General features: G+C 30.3%; 1 protein-coding gene across 1 annotated transcript; it reads right to left on the minus strand.

The window, feature by feature from the left end:
- Positions 1 to 313: 313 nt before the first annotated feature.
- Positions 314 to 3,242, minus strand: LOC131852033 (probable salivary secreted peptide). The gene is made up of 2 exons (XM_059202611.1): positions 2,998 to 3,242; positions 314 to 555 (listed from the first exon to the last, which is right to left on the minus strand). The coding sequence occupies exons 1-2, from the start codon at positions 3,181 to 3,183 to the stop codon at positions 415 to 417; spliced, it is 327 nt and encodes a 108-aa protein (XP_059058594.1). The 5' UTR covers positions 3,184 to 3,242; the 3' UTR covers positions 314 to 414.
- Between the last annotated feature and the right edge of the window lie 17,648 nt (positions 3,243 to 20,890).

Raw genomic sequence — 20,890 nt, forward strand, 5'->3', positions numbered from 1 at the left:
ATACACAAAGTATTAGAACTTAGGGCGAAATGCATGTTTATTGATATCTTGATTGAAATGTAATCATACATTACAAATTGAATGGTAACCAAATGTGATGGTGTACTATTTACATAATTAATACAGCTGTTCTACAAATAATCCTAGATGGTAGAACAACTATTTCATTATTAAAAATCTTTGATAATAATTATATATTAGTTTACATCTCATCTAATAGTTGCTCATACTCATTTCGCGGGTGAAACATATAAGTCCATAAAATGCATTTGGAATAGTATACCTTTCAAATGGTGAAAGGGTTAAACTTAACAAAATTAATGTAGATTTAATATAAACTTCAGTGAAAACTAAATAGTAAAAATTATTTTAATTTTATTTTAGTATTTTTGTATATTAGATAGAAATTTGATGCTATACGTATATTTCTACTTCAAAGTTGAGGGGATGGTGTCTCTGGCTCTTCATTCGAACTGTGACGTATGAGAAGCCTACTCCTCCATCAGTGATGTTGGCACTCGCATGAGAGAAATCATTGTCTATGGTTGCTATACCCTGAAACAAAATACTTAAAAATTAGAAGATTATTCTTATTTTAATTATGTTACTACTTGATATATTTAGTATTGCCTAGTAGTGAGTTGCCTCACGTTCCATTGGTGGGGATTTTAATTGCCGCACAATTAATATTTGGACTCATATAGTGGATATGAGTATTTCCTGTATATAATATATTTACAAAAGTATTTATGTACTGAAAAAAATTGTATAGCTGTGTAACTCTAGTATTAAGATAATATATACGTGTTATCTTAGTGTAACTTGTGTGCAAGTTTTATACTTAGTTTTTGTAGTTTGTCGCTGTGTGGTAAGTGATTGATAAAAAACTAATAATTGTTATTTTATTTAAACTCTACAACATTCTAGTAGTAGTCGAAATATATATCTATGTATATAATTTAAAAATATTGGATATTGGTTTTAGTGTATTTTCCAACATCAGTTACATACATACCAGTTCATACTTGTCAAAAATACATTTAGATGTGAAATCCAAGTTTCTTAGAGCTATCTCAATTTAATTGTGGAGATGCAATTTAAATAATTATGACAATTATAAAGACATTTTCTTCGCCAAAAAGCTAATAGTTATTATTATATTAAAGAAAACTAGACCATATACGTAATACTTTAAACTTGTTTTAATATACAATTGGCTGCAATTATCGGCGAGGTAATGTTCTGGTAATGAATAATAATAAGTAATGTACTTAGTGACAATGTCGTTTGGTTATACATAAATAGTGCGAGAATTGATGGTAGTTACACATTGTTTGGTATATGTATGCATTGTTTTGTCGTAACCTTGAAATATGTATATTGAAACATCAGATATATTCAAATGATCAAGTAAATGTAGACTGCTATTGATATATACAACCGTTATTGTGAGTCTATCTCCTCCGATCGATTCCCCATTGAATTCCATCGGAGATCGATATTACGACGGCTTGTGCCAAGATTCGAATCCCTGGCGGTGTCCTCAGAGTAAAGTAGCCGTCAGCCGGAATCAGCCGCTTCATTCATTCTGCTGATTTGGAATGCCATTTGTAGTCGCCCCCCATGGTCTTTAAAGCTGAAGCTGTATAGGCCAGTTGCGACCAACAGCAATAGAATAATTCCAAAAAGAAATCATTATCTTCCGTTGGTACTCCTCTGGCATATATCGTAACCGTAGGTTGAAGTAACATCCATCGCGATGCATAAAAAAGGCTTGACCTCGCTTTTATTATCGACCTCTAGTTAGAAATTTGCATAAGATAAGGAGAAGTATTTTTATCAGCTTTGAGAGTACCAATGCCATTGTCACATTTAAATTATTGGGTCAATGTTTTGCGACATGATTATAGTTTATTTTAATGGGATGTTCACACAGTTTTATAATTATATGTGAACATCAATTCTAATAATATTATATATAGGTATTCTATAATAATTTAAAATTTCCCATGAAGGACTAAAAGTGATAGAAATTGGTCTAACTCAATAAAAAAGTAAATTTATGAATATAGAACCTAATACTTATTTTTAAAGTCGGTTGGTGGACAGGGTTGATTGAAAACATACTGCTAACATATTAGAGAGCTTTAGTCAAATATTATTTCAATATAACTTTTATTTAAATACACGAATCGAAAAAAATACTGTAGTTTCTACAATATATATGTATAAAGAAAAATTCTTAAGTAATACTAAAGCAGTTATTGTACTATTACGACGTTCTCCTGTACCGTGATGGTTAATTCCTGGTGAATTTGTACTGACTAGTTAGCCACACTTACCTGACTTCTAACTTCATGTTTATTCTTTCCTTAACCACGGGTATCCCGATAGCGTTTACCGTTAGGGAAGGAGGGTACACAATTCGGTATTCATTATTAAAATAAAAAAATACAAATATGTAGGTATTTGTATTTTACATGACTTGTAGAAGGAAGTAAATAAATATAATTTAAAAGTATTTTCTAAATAAAGAGTTATTTTAATGGAATACAATGGAATGGCGCCTGCGCTAACGGTTTACTGGTAGGGTACCAGTGGAGGACGATAAGATGAACATGAGGTCAGGTCAGTTAGCCCATCGTGATCGATTTTCACCAGGAATTTATCAGGATTTTCCAGAAATCGCGTGGAGGTCAAACTGACATGGTCCATTGAAGGTAATGGGGTCAACAGTTCACATTACTAACCTATACTAAATATTTAAGTTTCATCATTGTGTATGTCGAAACATAATTCATAATCTTAGTTATGATATACAATGTTTATTATTACACTTCTCTGTATTTATGCATGTTGAAAAATGTTAAATAAAAATAATACTGTTTCTATTTTTGTGGTTTATACAAAGTTACGATATTCTAATAACTAATCTAATAGAAGAATAAATTAAAATTTAGAAGTAAAGTAATAAGTGCAAACCATAATAGTATTTACCTTTATAGTTCTTTTCTCCGGGTCATTATAAGTCAAACTTTTGATTCTTTTCTTGAAAGGTATCGCAAAATCTTTTATCCTCTGATGGAACACCATTTTCTTATGCACAGTGTCACCTACAATCATGTCGTAGCACAAAATTGCACAAAAACACTCAAGAAATGTCAAAAACAGAACAAGTCGCATTTCCTTTCAATTTCACATTGCACAAATAACATCTATGTTCATTCGTCGAGATGCGAACGCGGAATAACAAAATGATAACCTATGCCTTCGATATTATGACATAGACCACGTCACGCCACATTACATCCACAGAAACTCGCTAAATAATGCTGCATGGTATGTTAATCGTTACCAAATACACCGTCTTAATGGTGTTTAGTAGAACTTTCGATTGCTATCTCAGAAATGACTGGTCGTTTAGTTTGTTTATTTAGTTGGAGACGTGAATGGTACAATGGGCATTCATTAATGATTGTTTTTATTATATTGGTCGTTTTCGTTTGCGAAGAATTATCGCATTTCTAAACGAGGTGTGATTAATTTTACATGTACTAGTAGGTATAGTTTTGTATGTATTGTAATCCTATTTTGAATGCATATATTGTACTATGCTGGATAATTTCTATATAAAATTAGTGTTATGATCATGAACATTTATTTTAAAATTGAATTATTTCAATAATATATGAATATATTTAACTGTGATATCATATTATTTTTATTTATTGTTAGAATAAAAATTGAAAGTATCGTCAATATTGTCAGTTATTTTATACCACGATTCAGAAGAAAAATAATTAGGCAGACATATATACACATAATATGGACATCAGTTAAATAGCTATTGCTTTTAGCACTCAATATTTATATTTAACATACCAAACAAAACATGTAGGTATTTATAAACATATGTAAATAAAATGATTTTCTCTAATAGGTACATTATACAATAGTAGATAATATACTATCTATAATTTCTAATTATTTTGATTGCAGGGGTAGTTTCTTGGCCACGTTTCCGTATAATACCGGAACACCACTCCCTGACACCCCTAATGGTAATAAAATATTTATTCTACATTTTTAGTGCATTTGTGGCTGATTAATTTATATTATAGACAGAAAGTTGTATTGATCTGTATCATTTCAATACCCTCGAATTAATATCCGCTATTCAATTTGTTTCTTATTTGATTACTATATCGCGACTAAGATTAACAGTTGATCTCATTACAAGATGTATTTTTAGAAGTGTTATATATAATTTTATTTATATTTATGTGATTAGTACGCGAATAAAATATCATTTAGGCGTAATAGATAAGAGTAACCCCCATTTATATTTTATTAAAGCACCAAATTATTTAATTACACTTAAAACAGCAACGGTACGTTTTAACGACGTAAAAGGTTTGACAGGGAGGTATGTCGGTTGAAGAATTAATTCACACCTTATTCGGTTAATAACCGAGAAAGGGTTAAATAAAATGGTTAAATTTGGATTAATCGCTCATCCGTCTGCCTCGCCTTCACCGTGGGCGTGTAATTTTCGTATAAAACGAAACGAACTTCGTTGTTACCATAAATCAAGGTTAATTTACGATGTTTATAGATGTAAATTTTTTTGTTTATGCAATTTGAAAGTTACAATTATTTTGAGAAACTTTGTTATTATCTACATCCATTTGTATATAATTGAAGAATAGGATGTCATGATGTTGCAACTTATATAACTAATAATACGAAAGAACTTAAATTAATTTTGAATTACCATGAAAGAGTGCTTGACTGTTTTATTCAAGATACAAAATATCGTCCTCTTCAGGAAACTTTTCTCTTTTAAGAATAAAATATATCTCTCCCAATTGAATTTTTAAGTGTTTGATATTCTGTATGCTTTTAGATCGTACCAACAGAATGTAATATCATGTCTTGATTTGAAGTTTATTCGGGTTTGGATTTCATTATTCTATTGATATTGTATGCAGTATAGTACAATTTTATACACTTCAGTCTTTCACTTTATTTGTATCACGTAATTAGAATTATATGAAGGTCTAAAATAGTATCATTGTGATGTCCTGTAAGCAGTAGTCATTTAAGACTAAGTGTCTAAGTTAAAGTATACATGTATATATAAATATCTATAGATAGATAGAAATCAGCAATCTTGGGATAGTCGATCACACAGTGGGGATCCACGCGACTTTAGTATACGTCGCACATCGCCTACTGCCTAAGCCTGGGTTTATTCGTACCCCGACCCCAAGACATTGGATAAGGGTGATTTTTAAAAGTAGGTATACGATTTTTCAATAATGTTCACTAAACTTGATTAAATTCGCGTAAATTGTATATGAACTTCGTCATAACATTTAGAATACAATAGAATAGAAAATCATTCATTCAAATAAACTTACATTGAAAGATTTTTGAATAGTAATCACATTTTTTTTCTATCTATCTCATTCGGAAAGCTGTCTCATCATAAGAAGAATGAACAAGAAATTTGCGTGTTGCTCTTTTAAATAATTTAATTATTTCTTTACATTTGTAAGTTTAAGTGTGTAAATACAAACTACCAACTAGCACTACTTCAATGAAATCTATATATATATAGAAAATATGAGTAACTAAATAGTTATATCAAGAAAATCTTGTTTTTTTATTATTTTTATTAAGATTCCTCTTAATTTCTCACATACTGGTTTTTACTTGAGAAATATATATATATATTTATAATAATAAATATATGCATATTTAAACTGTCCGTTAATATATTATGGTGATATTCCCTATGTCTATCAAAACATTAAATGTTATTGTTTGATTTACATACCAGGAAAATAAGCTTGAATACGATTGTTGACTGGAACATCTGCTACAAAAATAAAATTGTTTCAAAGTTGGAAATTACAAAACTGGCAGAATTTAGAAAACAAAGGAAAAGACTAGCGATGAATAGTGTCGGAAAATCCCGATAAAATCAGAAAATCCTCGCTGTAAATATACGAGTGAATAAACGTGCTCGCTGTTGCTCGTGGAGGTTTCAGGGTTCCGTTTGACATTTTATTTACTAATCAAATACTTATTTGTTTGTTATAAAAATTGTTTTATTATAAGAAGGGTGTCCTTGCTGTTGTATGACAGAAAACCATGTAAGTAAAAGTAGTCCAATAGGATTTGTTTACTTCAAAGTTAATACGTTATGTTACACTTCTAGATTTCGGAAGACCGAGTCAAGCTTATCTTAAAATACATAACGATTCAAATTATATTTTTATAAACTAGTACCAGATATGAATTTAAACATCTATGATCTTCCTTCTGAAGAGGAGTTTATCCCGAAATTAAATGGAGAAATTGATAAACGCAAATTTTATTTTTAATTACTTTTAAGACTCGTAACGGCAGACCCATTACAAGTCTTAAAAATAATTTAAAAAAAATCAATCTTCTTAGGCAAATTTTATCATATTAATATATCTATTACGCAAAGGCTTTTTAAAAATAATAATTTCGTATAATAAAATTTAGATAAAAATAATTAAACCATAGATTGTGTGAATTGATTACTGATATAGAAGTATAAATCCATTGTAGCTGAGTTTATTATTTCATTTTATATGGTCAGTTGATCAATAATTCCTTCGTTTTACTTTATGCCTTTATTTTATAGCACTTGTTACATAGTATTTATATTATATAAGCATAAAAAATAACATTGATAAGTTTCTATGATATATGGAATCAGATACTAACAATAGAGTGCACTCCTGACTGGTTTTAGTCTATGTGCGTAGTGTCTACGTGTAATATTGAATTTTATCACATAAAATTACTGTTTCTTCCTTTTTGTACCTACCTACGTGACTACCTAGTCTTTTGAAATTGAAGAGTAAAAATCCATAACACGTTAGCAGGTATCGTTTTATTGTACAGTAAACAGTGAACCCGTAAGGAACTCCGAATGATCATTGTAGACATATCTTTGAATATTGTAACTACAATTCAGCTCTCTTTAAAGAGCAATGTCGCTGCTCATTGGGAAATTTACTGTTCTATTGATTGGTAATTATATCCTAATAATGAGTCTAAGGATTATTTACAGAAAACATAAACTATAACAATACAATTAAAGCTTTGCTGCATGCAAATAAGCGATGCTCTGCAAAAACTTGACCATTAAGAAATACACTTTCAGTTTACTTAAATGTATAAGAATATCTAGTCTCTATTTTTAACACTGCCATAAGAAATTGTTGTCTCAAGTAAATGTGAAATTCGAATCCTCTAATAGAAGTAGGGTGTCTAAGAATTCGATGGATACCCACTTACCGAATCACTTCACTCCACGAAATGTAATTGAGGGAAAAGGTTCAAGAAAGATAAGATTTTGGAAGGCATTTCAAATATCAAGGGTATTTTATGGTTAACATTTATGAACAGCATGTAGCTGGGTTAAAGGTAATATTTCTGAAAAAGAAACCTAATTGTACAATTGGGTTTCAGTGCATGAGAAAGCATAGGAAAACATGTATGTGATGAAAAGGGTATGTGAAAGGATGTTAAAACATAAGATATATTACGAAGATGAAAAAATAAATGTATCAGAATATCACCAAGAAGGAAAAATAATGACATCGGGAGGCGTAGACAAATCACAATTAAATAGATCAAATATTATTTGAAGTAAGAGCCAATAGTCTCTAACGGTATAAGAAAAAGCTAAATATTGTATTATAATTTTTTGTATAGAATTAAGTTTAATACCATTTCTTATGTAAGTATTATGAATTATTATGTATATGTATATTATGTACCAAGTATTATGTATACTATGTTAGTACTAAAATATAATATGTCAAGATATACTTAACAATTAAAAAAAAATCATCCTTTAAGTTTAGCTAGGTTTCATTTAGAACCTGCGATACGTGTTCTATATTTGCGTATATAGCAGCAAACTTTCCATTGTAATGTTTGTACTGAAAGGTAAGACATTCAGTGCAATCTGCAGCATTAAAGCATACCTTTTTTGTTAAGATTGACTATGAAAATACAATAAAAATCTTTATACTACATATGATACTCAAAATTCATTGTATAGATTTTCTCCATATCAGTAATTTTCATGGCTGGTTTTCTTAATAGATTGTCTAAGCACGATCGTGGGTTGAACTAATGATATTCACCTTCTTGGAAAATCGCTTCCTTCATCCATACTCAAAGCGCGTTTGCCGAAATTTTGCGAGCAATCGGTGAGGGCGTTGCCATAGCAACGAGTCGAAGGCTCATGTGGGCTCCAAAACTTTAAATTGTATTACCACTGTACCGAACGCAAATATCTAAATCCCTCTGTAGGCTCTATCAATCTCGGATGCACGAATTGCAAGATTGAATTACTTACTTTGAACTGAAAATATTTTTGAGGACGGACAAAATAGGAAAGGCGGGCTCAAAAATCTCTTGTATCTGAATTTAAGATAATGAATTAAGTATACTTTTAATAAATAATTTGCTATTTGTAGAATTTGCTTCATATGATTATATGCTACTTCTTGATAGAACCTTTACACAATATATATTTAACTATTAAAATTATCTTAAAGGTTATAGTATATCTAGCTGAATGCAATTTTATGCTGTTAGAAATGTCGTAATATTTTTTACAATTAGACTATTTTAAACCACCTGCACAAAGAGCAGGTTATCATAGATAAGTGTCACGTATCTGAGGTTCTATGTGCCTGTCTGTGGCATTGTAGCATTTTTTTTGACCTCACGTGATCGAGATTGTTCTTAGCTATTATTTATTGGTGCTTTCTTTCTAAAGACCACTTAATATTGGTACTTTTAATGATGTTAAATTATAAAATTGATTCTTAAGTCTATAATACGTCTATTTTGTTTAACAGACTTTTTATTATCTGCTCTGAGAGCTGTAGATAAACCATTTATTATGTTGCCATCAAAAATCAGAACAGATAATTTGATCAATTTATTTAACGAGACCCTTTTTAATCCTGACGAAATGAAATTACGAAGTTGCTGGCGAAAATTCGATGTAACAAGCGTGGGGCGACGTCTTTGACAGCGTTGAAAGGCTCTCCGTGGTATAAACAAGGCCATTACTATCACAACTATGGGCAGTATATCGTATCAACGAGCTTTGTGCAACATACAGGAAATATAGGGAATAGCTCGTACTGAATGTGTGCGCAATTATGTCACTTTATTGCAAGCGTAGCCTTCAGTAATTAATATTTACTGCGAAGTGCTACTTATCGACTTCAGGAACATGAAATATATATAATATATGTGAATATATCTAACCAAAATTTTGACGATATGACTAAAATGTTCTGTATTAATAAAGGTATTTCTATAATAATATAACTTGCCTAATTGGTTATTTTTTCAGTGCAGACGTCTAAATATTTCAATTTGACTTGAAAATTTCCTAACAGAATTGTGTGGATGTATTTAATAAAAATTTAACTTCTTTCTTCTAAAAATTTGTATCGAATGAATAATTTGAAGTAAACACTGTCAGTGCCCCTGACCAAGAGAAAATAATCTATTCAGAAATTGCAAAGACAAATTAAAAGGAAAACCATATTATTTAACTGTCTACTTGCAATTACGCTGGCTATTACGTTATATTTTATGCAAGAGCGTAAATATGGCTCGTACAAACAGCGCCGTAATCGATACCAGTCTATATCCGTTTGCAAACGAAGCCGGGTATACCCGGATATAATGGATAGGTATGTATAATTGTAGTGTGCATGCCGGTAGATGGATATCCGTACATGACGGGTAAGCACTAATTGCCCGACTCGGACTGTGGAAGGACGGGTAGATTAGTACCAATTATTGATTCGATATTCAAGGGGTTTGATTTGTATATGGCTAATAATGCATTTATGATAAAGTTGAACAATTATGTAGCTCCGTACTTGGTGCAGTAAAACTCGCCAAACTTTGTACTATAATATAAACGTTGGCCATTGTTCTTAACGTTGTTTAACGTTGTATTTTTGTGGGTATATAATATGTAATGAATTATGGTTCTTAATTTAATTTTTAAAAGATTGTCAAAAGAAACACGTTCGTTATGGGTCGGGTATTTTTTTGTATTTGTATATTGTTACAAATATTTTCATCTAAATCTTTATAATAATAATACTAATTGCAGCCATAATTAAATAAAGTTGATTGATTGCCTGATCTAATGTTCTAACACATGGGTATTTTTTATGTACATTATATACTATAATTGAGACCATTTTAAGCACTTATAATTTACTATTGTTTGTAAATGTGTCGTCATAATCTTAAAGGATTACTCTTTGTCGAATTTTGTGAAATGCAAACAAAAAATCTCGTTATTCATACCATGAAGATAAAATTACGAGATTGCTCTCCGCGACAATAGCAAAGTGTTGTGAAAAGGATACGAAGTTTTCAAAAGGAGACTGTTTTGTTTGATATTAAAACGGTAGGGTTGTATCATTGTTGAAATGGTCTAATATTAATTTGAATATTTAAATATTTTATTAAATATAATCTTAAAATTACTAAATATAAATTAATTTCTATAAATTAATTTAAGATCTAAACGTATTTTATTTCCTTCAGTTAATTGTAATTCTATACGTAACCGACTTATCAATAATTATATTTTTGTAGGCAACAGAAATCTATTATATATATAAATACACAATTATCTATATATAATAATGTATGTAATTAATAACACAATCATTAGATATTTATTGGAATGTATTCATAAGATGGTATTTAAGTTAGATAAGAACCCTTTGCAATATAGGGTTTGCACGGAATAAAAAATAATAAATAAATATACTATAAGGAGAAAAGAGGTACATGACGATAACTTGTAGTAATAGGTAACGTGGAACCTAAATTCGTGTAAGAAAATGTTACATTTTATACATGTACTTATCTATATAGTTTAATAAAATTTGTGTCATATTTCTTTTTAGGTTCAATAAACTTATTAATTGTTAATGTATCAGTTTTGTTTACTTTAGCTATTTATTTAATTTAATCCATTATTGTAATTACTGACCCGGGAAATGTTGTTTTGTCATATAATTAATTTCTGGAAAGGCCTACCCATATAATTTATGGGTATAAGACCTATGACCTACGACCAATCTCAGATCTACACCAAAAATTTCATAAATATCAGTCAAACAGTTTCTTAGAAGTTCGATAACAAATACTGTGATACTGTTAAAACACTGTATAAAACTGTTTGCTGTAAAATGGAATCCTATATATGTGATAGAAAATAGTTTTAAAATACAAATTTATTTATCTTACACAAATCTGTGAACCCTCAGTGCAGTCAAGTGTCTTTCGGAGTAGACAGATATGTTTGTGCTGTGTTGTGACGTAACTGCTTTGTTGCTAGTAATATAAAGCAGGCTGCAATGCTCCTAGTATTATTTTGTCATGAAATTTGTATACTCTTATTATTTACCATAAACGTTTTATTTTATACCACTGTGCACAAATTACAGCGAATAGCAATTATTTTGTTGCATGTGTATTTTAAATGTTGTTTAACTTCGTAACCTTTTTTGTTATTAATGATAACAACTAATTTCAGAAAATTTCTAGTACTAGTAATTCAGTTCAGGACAGTTATTCAGATGTAATGTTATATCTATCTACTATTAGATCTGAATAACTATCCTGAATATACGAGTACAAAGGATTAGTACATCTATTTTTATTAGTACACATATCTTTGCCGATTATTCTATATTTTTCTTATTTTTAATTTAGAATTACAATCCACGTTTCAGATTATATCTAAAACAGCAAGTATTTAAAGTTTCTTCTTAAAATAGGTAGGTGAATTATATTTGAATAAATTGTAGTGATATAGATTGTTTACTTAAAGACAAATACAAGTTATTAATTGTATCACTAGAAGTTGGGAAGTAACTTCAGAGACAACGCTTCATAATAGTTACTGGCGAAAACTTACCCTGGGTTTTGGTCCAAGATGAAGCATAAATATTTATTTAATACTTGTATATGTGTAATAATGTATGTGATTTATAAATGTCAAACTACATATTGAGATATTTACCTACTCGTAATGAAAAAGGACCAGTGTAATTTAAGAAAGTGATCATTTATGTCATAAGTACGTCTCTTACAACTTAAAGGATAAATTTATTACAGCACTGGTATGATGCTATGATAATTAGAGTTATATTTGTATCCACATGTATTTGTAATGCAACTTATAATTACTGTAGCGGTGATAGCATACTTTTAATATATTATTAACGTAACTTTGCAGCCTGTGGTAAATTAAAATATTATCTCTGTACTCGGCATCAAAGGTCAAAGCAACATTTTACGCAAATAAAATTTTAGCAATTATTTTATATAAACAACACAATTGCAATAAGAATATTATCAACATAGAATATATTGTCAAATTATAAGTCTTCGACTTACGGCTGTATATTGAAAACAAAAACAATATGAATAATTAAATTCCTATCTGAGTTCTTGTAACTATGAAAATTAGTGTCAAGAACATTATGGTTTATTATTTCGACAATTGGTTAATTGAATCATATGCGGTTTATAAATATCCCAAATCTATAGGGTTATCCTTGAAATCAATTCCTATTGCACTACATTTACATTCTGGTATTTCTTTCTTTTTAATTGGAACGCTACCTATATGCACCTATTGCAATATTACCTGCCTGGTCACTGATTAAATTAAATTACTTCCATTTAACCGTAATCTATGGTGTAGTGAAATTATTGTGTCACCATTATTTATGAACTAGGATATCATAGTAGATGAGTGACCATTGAAACAAAATACTACATACTCATTTTCTTACATTATCATCTGCTTAGATATTCTATACTCAGTATAAGCTATTAGGGTAGACTTATTTCCTACCTATTTTTATTTATTGGAAAATAATACAGTAATATATCTGACATAACAAACGATTTAAATAAATAGATACTACATAATATATAATATAATAATAAATAGACATTCACGTCCACTGCTGAACAAAGACCTCCCACAAAAATCTCCATAACGATCTACTAGTGTAGAGAAATGTAGTCATTTCTATAACATTGACAATATATGAAATTATGATCTAACTTTTTATTAATTTGATTAAATCTAATTACGATATTGCATTTGTTGAATTTCAGTGACGAAGCACTAAATTATCATTTGTTGAATCAAACTTAAGATTAGATGTGATTATAACAGTGCTTGTTGTTCTCTTTAGACTTATGCCAAACATCAACTGCGATTCTATTGTACCACTATCCGCAGGGGTTCAGGCGAGACTCGCTAAAAGCATGTTGTCTTCTCCAATTTGGCTTCACTGTCACAACCCACTCCAGGCACGACTGTACCCGCTGATATAATTTGCCCTTTCGTTCTCATGAAATATAAGAAAGGCTGTACTCTGACGCGAGGTGAGGAAGCAATGGAATATTTTATGTGATGTGTTGAAATGAATATGTATGCGCTGGATGTTAAAGTAAACAGTTCCGCTTATGTATAAATTTGTTTGGGGTAAATAAATAACGAAGAACATGGTTAATAAAGTTTCTAGATATGAAAGCTTTACCTCGGTGTACTTTGTTTAACTATAGTTGTCCTAAATTATTGTTGAAATACTTATCCCATCAAAAACATAAATGTGAAATGATAGCCGAGTTCAATATTATGATATATGCCTTGATTGTTGACTTCAACGACAAAAGAGGTGAGATCTAAATGGGTGCCAAGTTCAATGGTCTGTCCTGAAATATATTTATAACAATATAAAGTATCATTTCTTCTTATAACTTAGGATAATATATTGTAGCCTAAGATCTGAGTATATATCTTGTTAATATAATTACTCGAGTAATATTTATGAATTAGCACTTTTGGCCTAACTAATTAAGTAACATATTATACTATATGTATATTCCAAGTTGCTGGCTCGTTAAGTAATCTGATTCAAATTCTATTAAATAATAAAAGAAAACTTACTATAAATATCTTTAATAAATACATTATTATATAAAACAAATAATTAATTCTTAACATATTCATAACTGAACACTACGAATATAGACCTATGTCATAGTCGAGTCCTCTCCCACGCTCGCTCTTCAGTCTGAGATTGACGTAGGTGTAACCAATACCACCTGCAGTTATGGTGGCAGTCGCTTTAGAGTACATATTGTCGTATACCAGGATACTCTGTGAAGACAAGAATTTATTTTAATTTCTCAATAGGTAATCCGATCTTGTAACAAAGATTATTGTATAACAGGATCTTTTTTTATATCACTTATTGTACATTTCATGGTAACGTCATGCCCCCCGGCTTAGATCATAAGGATAGTGAGTACAAATCTAGCCATCATCAAAAAACTTTGTTGTTTTATATATCTGCTGTGTATATTTATATTTCTACGGTGGTGGTAAATTCTACTCCTGATTGGATTAAAAAATATACTGTGCTAAATGTGAGTATGTAAACTGTAACGTTCACTACGTCAACAGTTGAGAATGCCCTCTGAGTATCCCATCTGGGTTATTAATCATAAAAGTTTATTATCATATTTATATAGAGCAAGATATAACAATACCTTACTCTATTAAATTTTGCATGCAAACAATTCTTCTAAATTTCCTGTCATTCAATAGCTATGTACATAATTTGTATATCAATGTTTGGTAATGATAATGATGCTGTTATGTTATTGTTTGAAATTTATAGGTACGAAGCTTGCTTGCTAGTCGTGTAGAACAAAGGCTACGTTTAGGAAATCGATTCCGTAAACAAGACTACGAAGTAAGCTGCTAACGGAATCATTGCAACGTAATATATGTGATAATAATATCTTGCAGGTGCTACCCTCATTACAATACTGACCACCGATCTTTTACATGTGTAATCTATAGTATTACAAAAAAGTTTTCTTTATTGTATTATGGAATAAATTATTCTAAGTTCATGCGGTTTTATTAGTGTAATAAAATTGAATATACAAAAAGTAGCATTAAGGTAGCATACATTAAACAATTTATTACTAATAATACCTATTCTTTAAGATTTAAAGTTTCCAAGTCCAACGCAGCAAACATTTTTTGTTAACGGAGGTCAGATCAGGAATTCAATGAAGGGAATATGTATATTTATTATTTTTATTTCTTTAATATAGAATTTTATTGTATTAAATAAATCAATGTAATTTTCATAGTTTTAATATTAAGTATAACATAATGAATGATTAATTTCCTGATTCAAATTACTTCGAGACGAATTCAATAAGAATATTGTTATAGTTTAATTTGCCTAGTATACTTCTCGATATGTGAAGGACTTAAATTGTGGTATAAGAAATTATGTATGTCCATTCTTTATATGGAATAATTTATATGAAATAATAATTGAAATACAATTAGGAAGGAAGAAATAAAATATAAGTGCTTACATTTATTGTACTTTGTTCCGTACTTGAATAAAAAACATCTTTCACTCTTATGAAGAATGGATAGGCATCGTATTGTGCTGTTGTATGATATATCAATTTTTTTTGCGTTACATCGCCCACTATCAAATGTTCACAATTTATAACAGCCACTGAGAAGATAAAAAATATTATATACTTCATTCTAATTTTAAATACAATGATAATTTTTATCAAGAAAGAAAAGTTATTTTTTCTACACTACTAGTAACGTGACGATATAGTATGTGAATGAGATGATATTGAATGAGCCAATATGAGACCGGGAAGCGTCGAGACGCAATAATTGAAATGAACATTACGGTTAAGGTCAACAGTATTATAAATTACGCTATGACGATTTTGCTTATTTATTTGTTAGTTGTTCTTCGTCATTGCTATTGTCGATAACATTTTCTATAGCCTATTTTAGAATCCTTTGACGTTAATATAAAAAAAAACACAATCATCAATGACACGAAGAAGGATTAATTTATTTACACGAAATACCATAAATCACATTATTAAATAAGTTTTATAGTGCACGTAAGGGTCGCTCTATCGGGGCAGACAATAGGTGTCCGTCGGAAATCGTGAGCCGAAGGCATTTTCTTTATACGGGGAATGGTGGAAGGGTTCGTGTGTTAGTCTGATTCCATTCGGCGTGTTCCGGTTGAATGTTTGAAACAATCTACTCCCTGTTTTACGAAGGGTATTCTCAGTTTAGGTAAAAGAGCTGAAAGGGTCCGCTGGTGTCTTTAAACAATGGGATTTTATAAATTATTAGAGCAAACAGACACGTTTGGAACACGCACCGAGAAATATCAGAATGATACTATGAATATTTGGTATTATACCTAATATTGTATTCATACACAATATTCAAATATTTTATAGGTAGGTACTTAATTTAAAAACAAAATTAGGATGAAATTGAAAAATTGTAATGAATATTTTGGTCGAGCTTAACAGTGAACTTTTCGTTTAAATAATGATCAATTTATATAAAATTATTTTTCATAGAACTTATTACTTATTTTATATAATATTTTTTTAATGTATTATATATAGTACTTGCATAAGTAAAAGAAAACTGTATTATGGAATCTATTTATTGAACTAATAAAGGAAAAAGTAGCGTTATATCTTGAAGTCGTACTATGTACATAACAGATGGTGAAGTCAGCGACGTGTTAGTTATTCTCATGCTATGTAAAAGGACATTATTACAAAAAACCTACACGAAGACGAGAGTTCACGCAAATGTTCTTATAATACAAGTTTATTCTAAAAGGATCCAAATATAGGAAAATCCATGAACAGCAAATAAAATAGAATTCTTCGGATACTACTTCATAAAATGAAAATTTAATATTTTTTACAAGAAGTCGTATCCATAATACGGAACGCCTTTGAAGACGGGTTTGTTAAAAAAACTGCAACAATCTTGAATGCTGACTGGCATTTTATATGCGGCGCAACCGTATGTGCGGTACAATGATTAATGTAAATGATATCCGCGTGGGTTTTCTTCGGAGTGCAAAAGTTTCCGTGGTATTATCACTGTTGATAAAGGACCCTCGTTCCTGTAACGACTCCACTCGGGTAAAGGGTGGAAACATATTCGGTAATATCCGTGTGCGATGCGCTCATTTATTTGGCGTAATCTCACTAAAGTTGCGGTTCCCCGAATCCGTTGTTCCGTTGGAATAAAGGTGGTTTCTACAAAGCATAACCATGAACTCACAGTTTTTTGGGAAAAAGTTGGTAGAGCCCCGGTTTTATGAAGTAGACGAATTACTTTGTCCGGAATATACGTACGTTATATGTATGATAAAAAAAGGTCATGTATTAGTTAGATGTTGTGTCGTAAATGTTAATGGTAATAGGACTAAATATTTTATATGCCACTATTCATGATTCGTAATATATTATGCATATGTATGCATATTCTACTATTTCTCATTTTATAGAACTTGTAATCTAACTACTTTTCATTACAATGCAATGAACATTAGTAGTACGTTAGAGACTCCATCGTACATAAAATTTATTAAACTAACGAAAAAAAAATCGCAACCCTGTTAATGAAATATTTTACGGAGCTGTATAAATTTAAAGGTTGGAAATATTGGGTGTAACGTGCAAAAAATATATCTAAATAGACGCTATCTGTTTTAAACCTATTACTTTTTACCAAAAACAAATTAATGTGAAACAATAAAATTCTTCAATAATAACTACGGATCATTCAGTATTAAATGTATGTATATGCTGAACTTGTCATTTAACATAACGCACCATTTGCTAATACTGGTGGTGACTGATAAGTGACGACAAAATGCCCGAACAGAGTGTATTTAGGGGAGTTTCTTATCTTACGGGGAATCTAATACCCTTATTACGTATTACCACATGAAGTTTTTTCGTCGGTTTCTTGATGCCCGATTTATGAAACATATTATTATTTCTGCTTAGAATATGTGAAATGTAGCAAATGACGTCGATGTAAATTTGATATTAAGGTAGGTATTCATCCTTCATTGTCTAATGTTTACAATAAACAATACATGTTTTATTTATTTCAATGTTTAGTGATATTGTTTTTTGTAAAAATAATTGAAATCTGATTCATCTGTTTTTCTATGTATTTAATGTGGGTAGAAAATAATGATGTTTTTATATCGTAATAATATAAAAAGTTAAGGTTTTACTTACTATATCTAACGTTAGAAATAAAAACCTCGAAATATGTGCCATTCTCAACTGTTTGACTTCCCTAGATACTTAAAATACACCAATCGAAAGCAAGTTCGATAAGTATAGAGGGACTAGGGAGCAATGTTGACGGTGTAGATAAGAAGCCCCGCAGTAGTCCTGTATAATTTGTTACTTATATTGATAAAATAATGGAACACATTCTTCAACGAAAGATACACAAATTTATATAAAATATTATTTAAAAAATACCAGTTGTGATAGAGCATCACATTCATGCACTTAAAAGAGCAAATAGATTCTTTATAATATATTTTTTCTAAAAAAAAACGTCTTAGTAATTCACATACTTCATAATTTATTACCCTTTACTGTATTAGGAGTCTTTGGCTTTAGCCCAATAGTGTCAACTGTTAATAGACAATGCACGTGCCGCGTTTTAGTCCTGTACGTCTCTGTGCTGCCATGGGGGATTTTTCACGATTAATATCTGTAGCAGGCACTGTCACTTCCATTTGCTGACAATCACCCTCTACAAAAACACGGATTAGTGCTTAAGCCCCTCTAGGTATTGGTGTCTAGTATCTTGTTTGTTTATAAAGGGTCTTTATTCTGTGTTGCATTTTTGCTCAATGTATGCCAGCTGTATAACGACGGAATCTTATGTTACATAGTAGACCGAGAAAACCTTATGATTTAAACAGCTTGATTAAATTTATATGATGTAGTAATATTTAATCGAATGCAAAATAAAATAATTTTCGAGGAACAAAATTTTCTCTAGTAATCTCTTTATCTGAAGTGCATGTCATACGCACACATCAGAATGTAGCTCATTTATTTTATAGCTCCCTCGTCATTATTAATGCTTCCTTTTTATCTTCTTCGTGCTTAATTGATTTGTCGCTTATAGCTGTCTGTATTCTTGCTCCTCAATTACGTGGACCGAGCCTGGTATCGCGAACTGTCCGGTCCTTTATTTATGGTCGGCCAATTGATTGAATTAGTGGCCCCGGAGGCGCTTGCCCGATACTGACTCGCCTCATATGAACGAGAATTTATTTCTTTACCGCGGATCAATTATTTGCAAGCTTTTACGCTGATTTAAAACCTCGTATCATATCTAACAGTTCGGTTGATATAATAATTAAAAGTTTATCGCTTAAAATATGTAGTACTTTATATCTTAACTCAATGTATTACTTTATTTTGTGAACTTTATTGTTTTGTATAATTAAAACATTATACTAATGGAACTGATATATTCAGGATTGAACGTCGGCTAATTTTCAATAAAAATATGAGAAATGGCTGAAATTGCAATGGAAACTGATCGTTTTTTGTGGAGTTAAGTATGAGTTATTATACGGGAAAAAATGGAATAAAATCCATGTATACAAATTTGTAAATATCGACACTTCAAATATGATATTTTTGTTGCTTTTATGCAACTTGCAACAACAAATGCGCAAGTGAACAAACAATTGATTACTCTGTCTTATTATATCTTTTATCTTGGTCGGCACGTGCAAGTGATATGTATCGTAGAAAGCCTCACCTGACACAGACAGGATAGTCCAAGGGAGTCCAAGATTTGTACGTGGGCTGAATGCAGTCTCCATGAACGGACCTGTATATGATGACTTTTCTTGTTTCATTGTGCTTTATGTGAAATTTATTTTTTTATTGGATTTTGATAGATTAATAATCAGATAGATCAAAAAATTATGTTTTATTATTATTATTTTTTTGTAGGTACGTATTTTATGTAGGATTTGATATAGATTTTTTCAATGATTATTTTCTATAGGTAAATCATGTCGACTACCACTCATCCATTAGTTTTGTTCGCCATTTCAATAATTTTAAAATTTTATAACCTTTTTTAATGGATTAGAAGGGTTTTTATATAATAATGATAAACCTGGTAAATTCACACAACGTTATCTAGTCCTAAGCTAAGTAGAGCTTGTGTTAATGCTACTAGACAACTGATAGAAATACTTAAGTACATTTTTAGTAAGTTATACAAATAATTTAGTAAAAAATATACTTAAGTATAAAAACAGTCATACCCATGAACACAAAAGTATTTTGTATTGTGCGAGGAATCGTACCCGCGCCCATCGAAAGTCAGGCGGTGTGATAAACCGCTAGACTACCTCTCATATTAAATAGAACATATACTATGTTCCATAGAGCGGTGCTTGATATGAATTATACCAGCTCTAGAGACAGTTTCGGTAAATTGAATAGCTTGACATACTTAGTCTGATATCGAAGCTACCCATAGTGTCTACGGTTAATGAATATTTTATCAAAATAGAGTTAATGAAGGAAGCTTCCTTTGTCCCGACCTAGTGAGTTGATTAGATATCCTGTTGTCGCAATGGGATGATTACCATGATATAAAATCAATCTAGATAGATTACGTATTTTAGTAATTTTGTAAATATATAAAAATGTAGTAACTGTACGATGTGATTACATATAAATTAGTGATTGGCATTAATTTACTAATTAGCTCACTAATTATCACGGCTTTGAGGGTATGAAAATGTAATCCCCTGTACTTGTAGAAAATCCTTAAAATACTTTTGTAGGGGATATTTTTGTTGTA

Source organism: Achroia grisella, unplaced genomic scaffold (assembly GCF_030625045.1).
Source record: "Achroia grisella isolate CSIRO2021 unplaced genomic scaffold, CSIRO_AGI_Agris_v1 utg821, whole genome shotgun sequence".
In the NCBI taxonomy this organism is placed as follows: domain Eukaryota; kingdom Metazoa; phylum Arthropoda; class Insecta; order Lepidoptera; family Pyralidae; genus Achroia; species Achroia grisella.

Coding starts and splice junctions, on each gene's coding strand:
- LOC131852033 (XM_059202611.1), bottom strand. CDS start 3,183: ATGCGACTTGTTCTGTTTTTGACATTTCTTGAGTGTTTTTGTGCAATT. Junction 556..2,997: donor CGGAGAAAAGAACTATAAAG/GTAAATACTATT, acceptor ATTTTGTTTCAG/GGTATAGCAACCATAGACAA.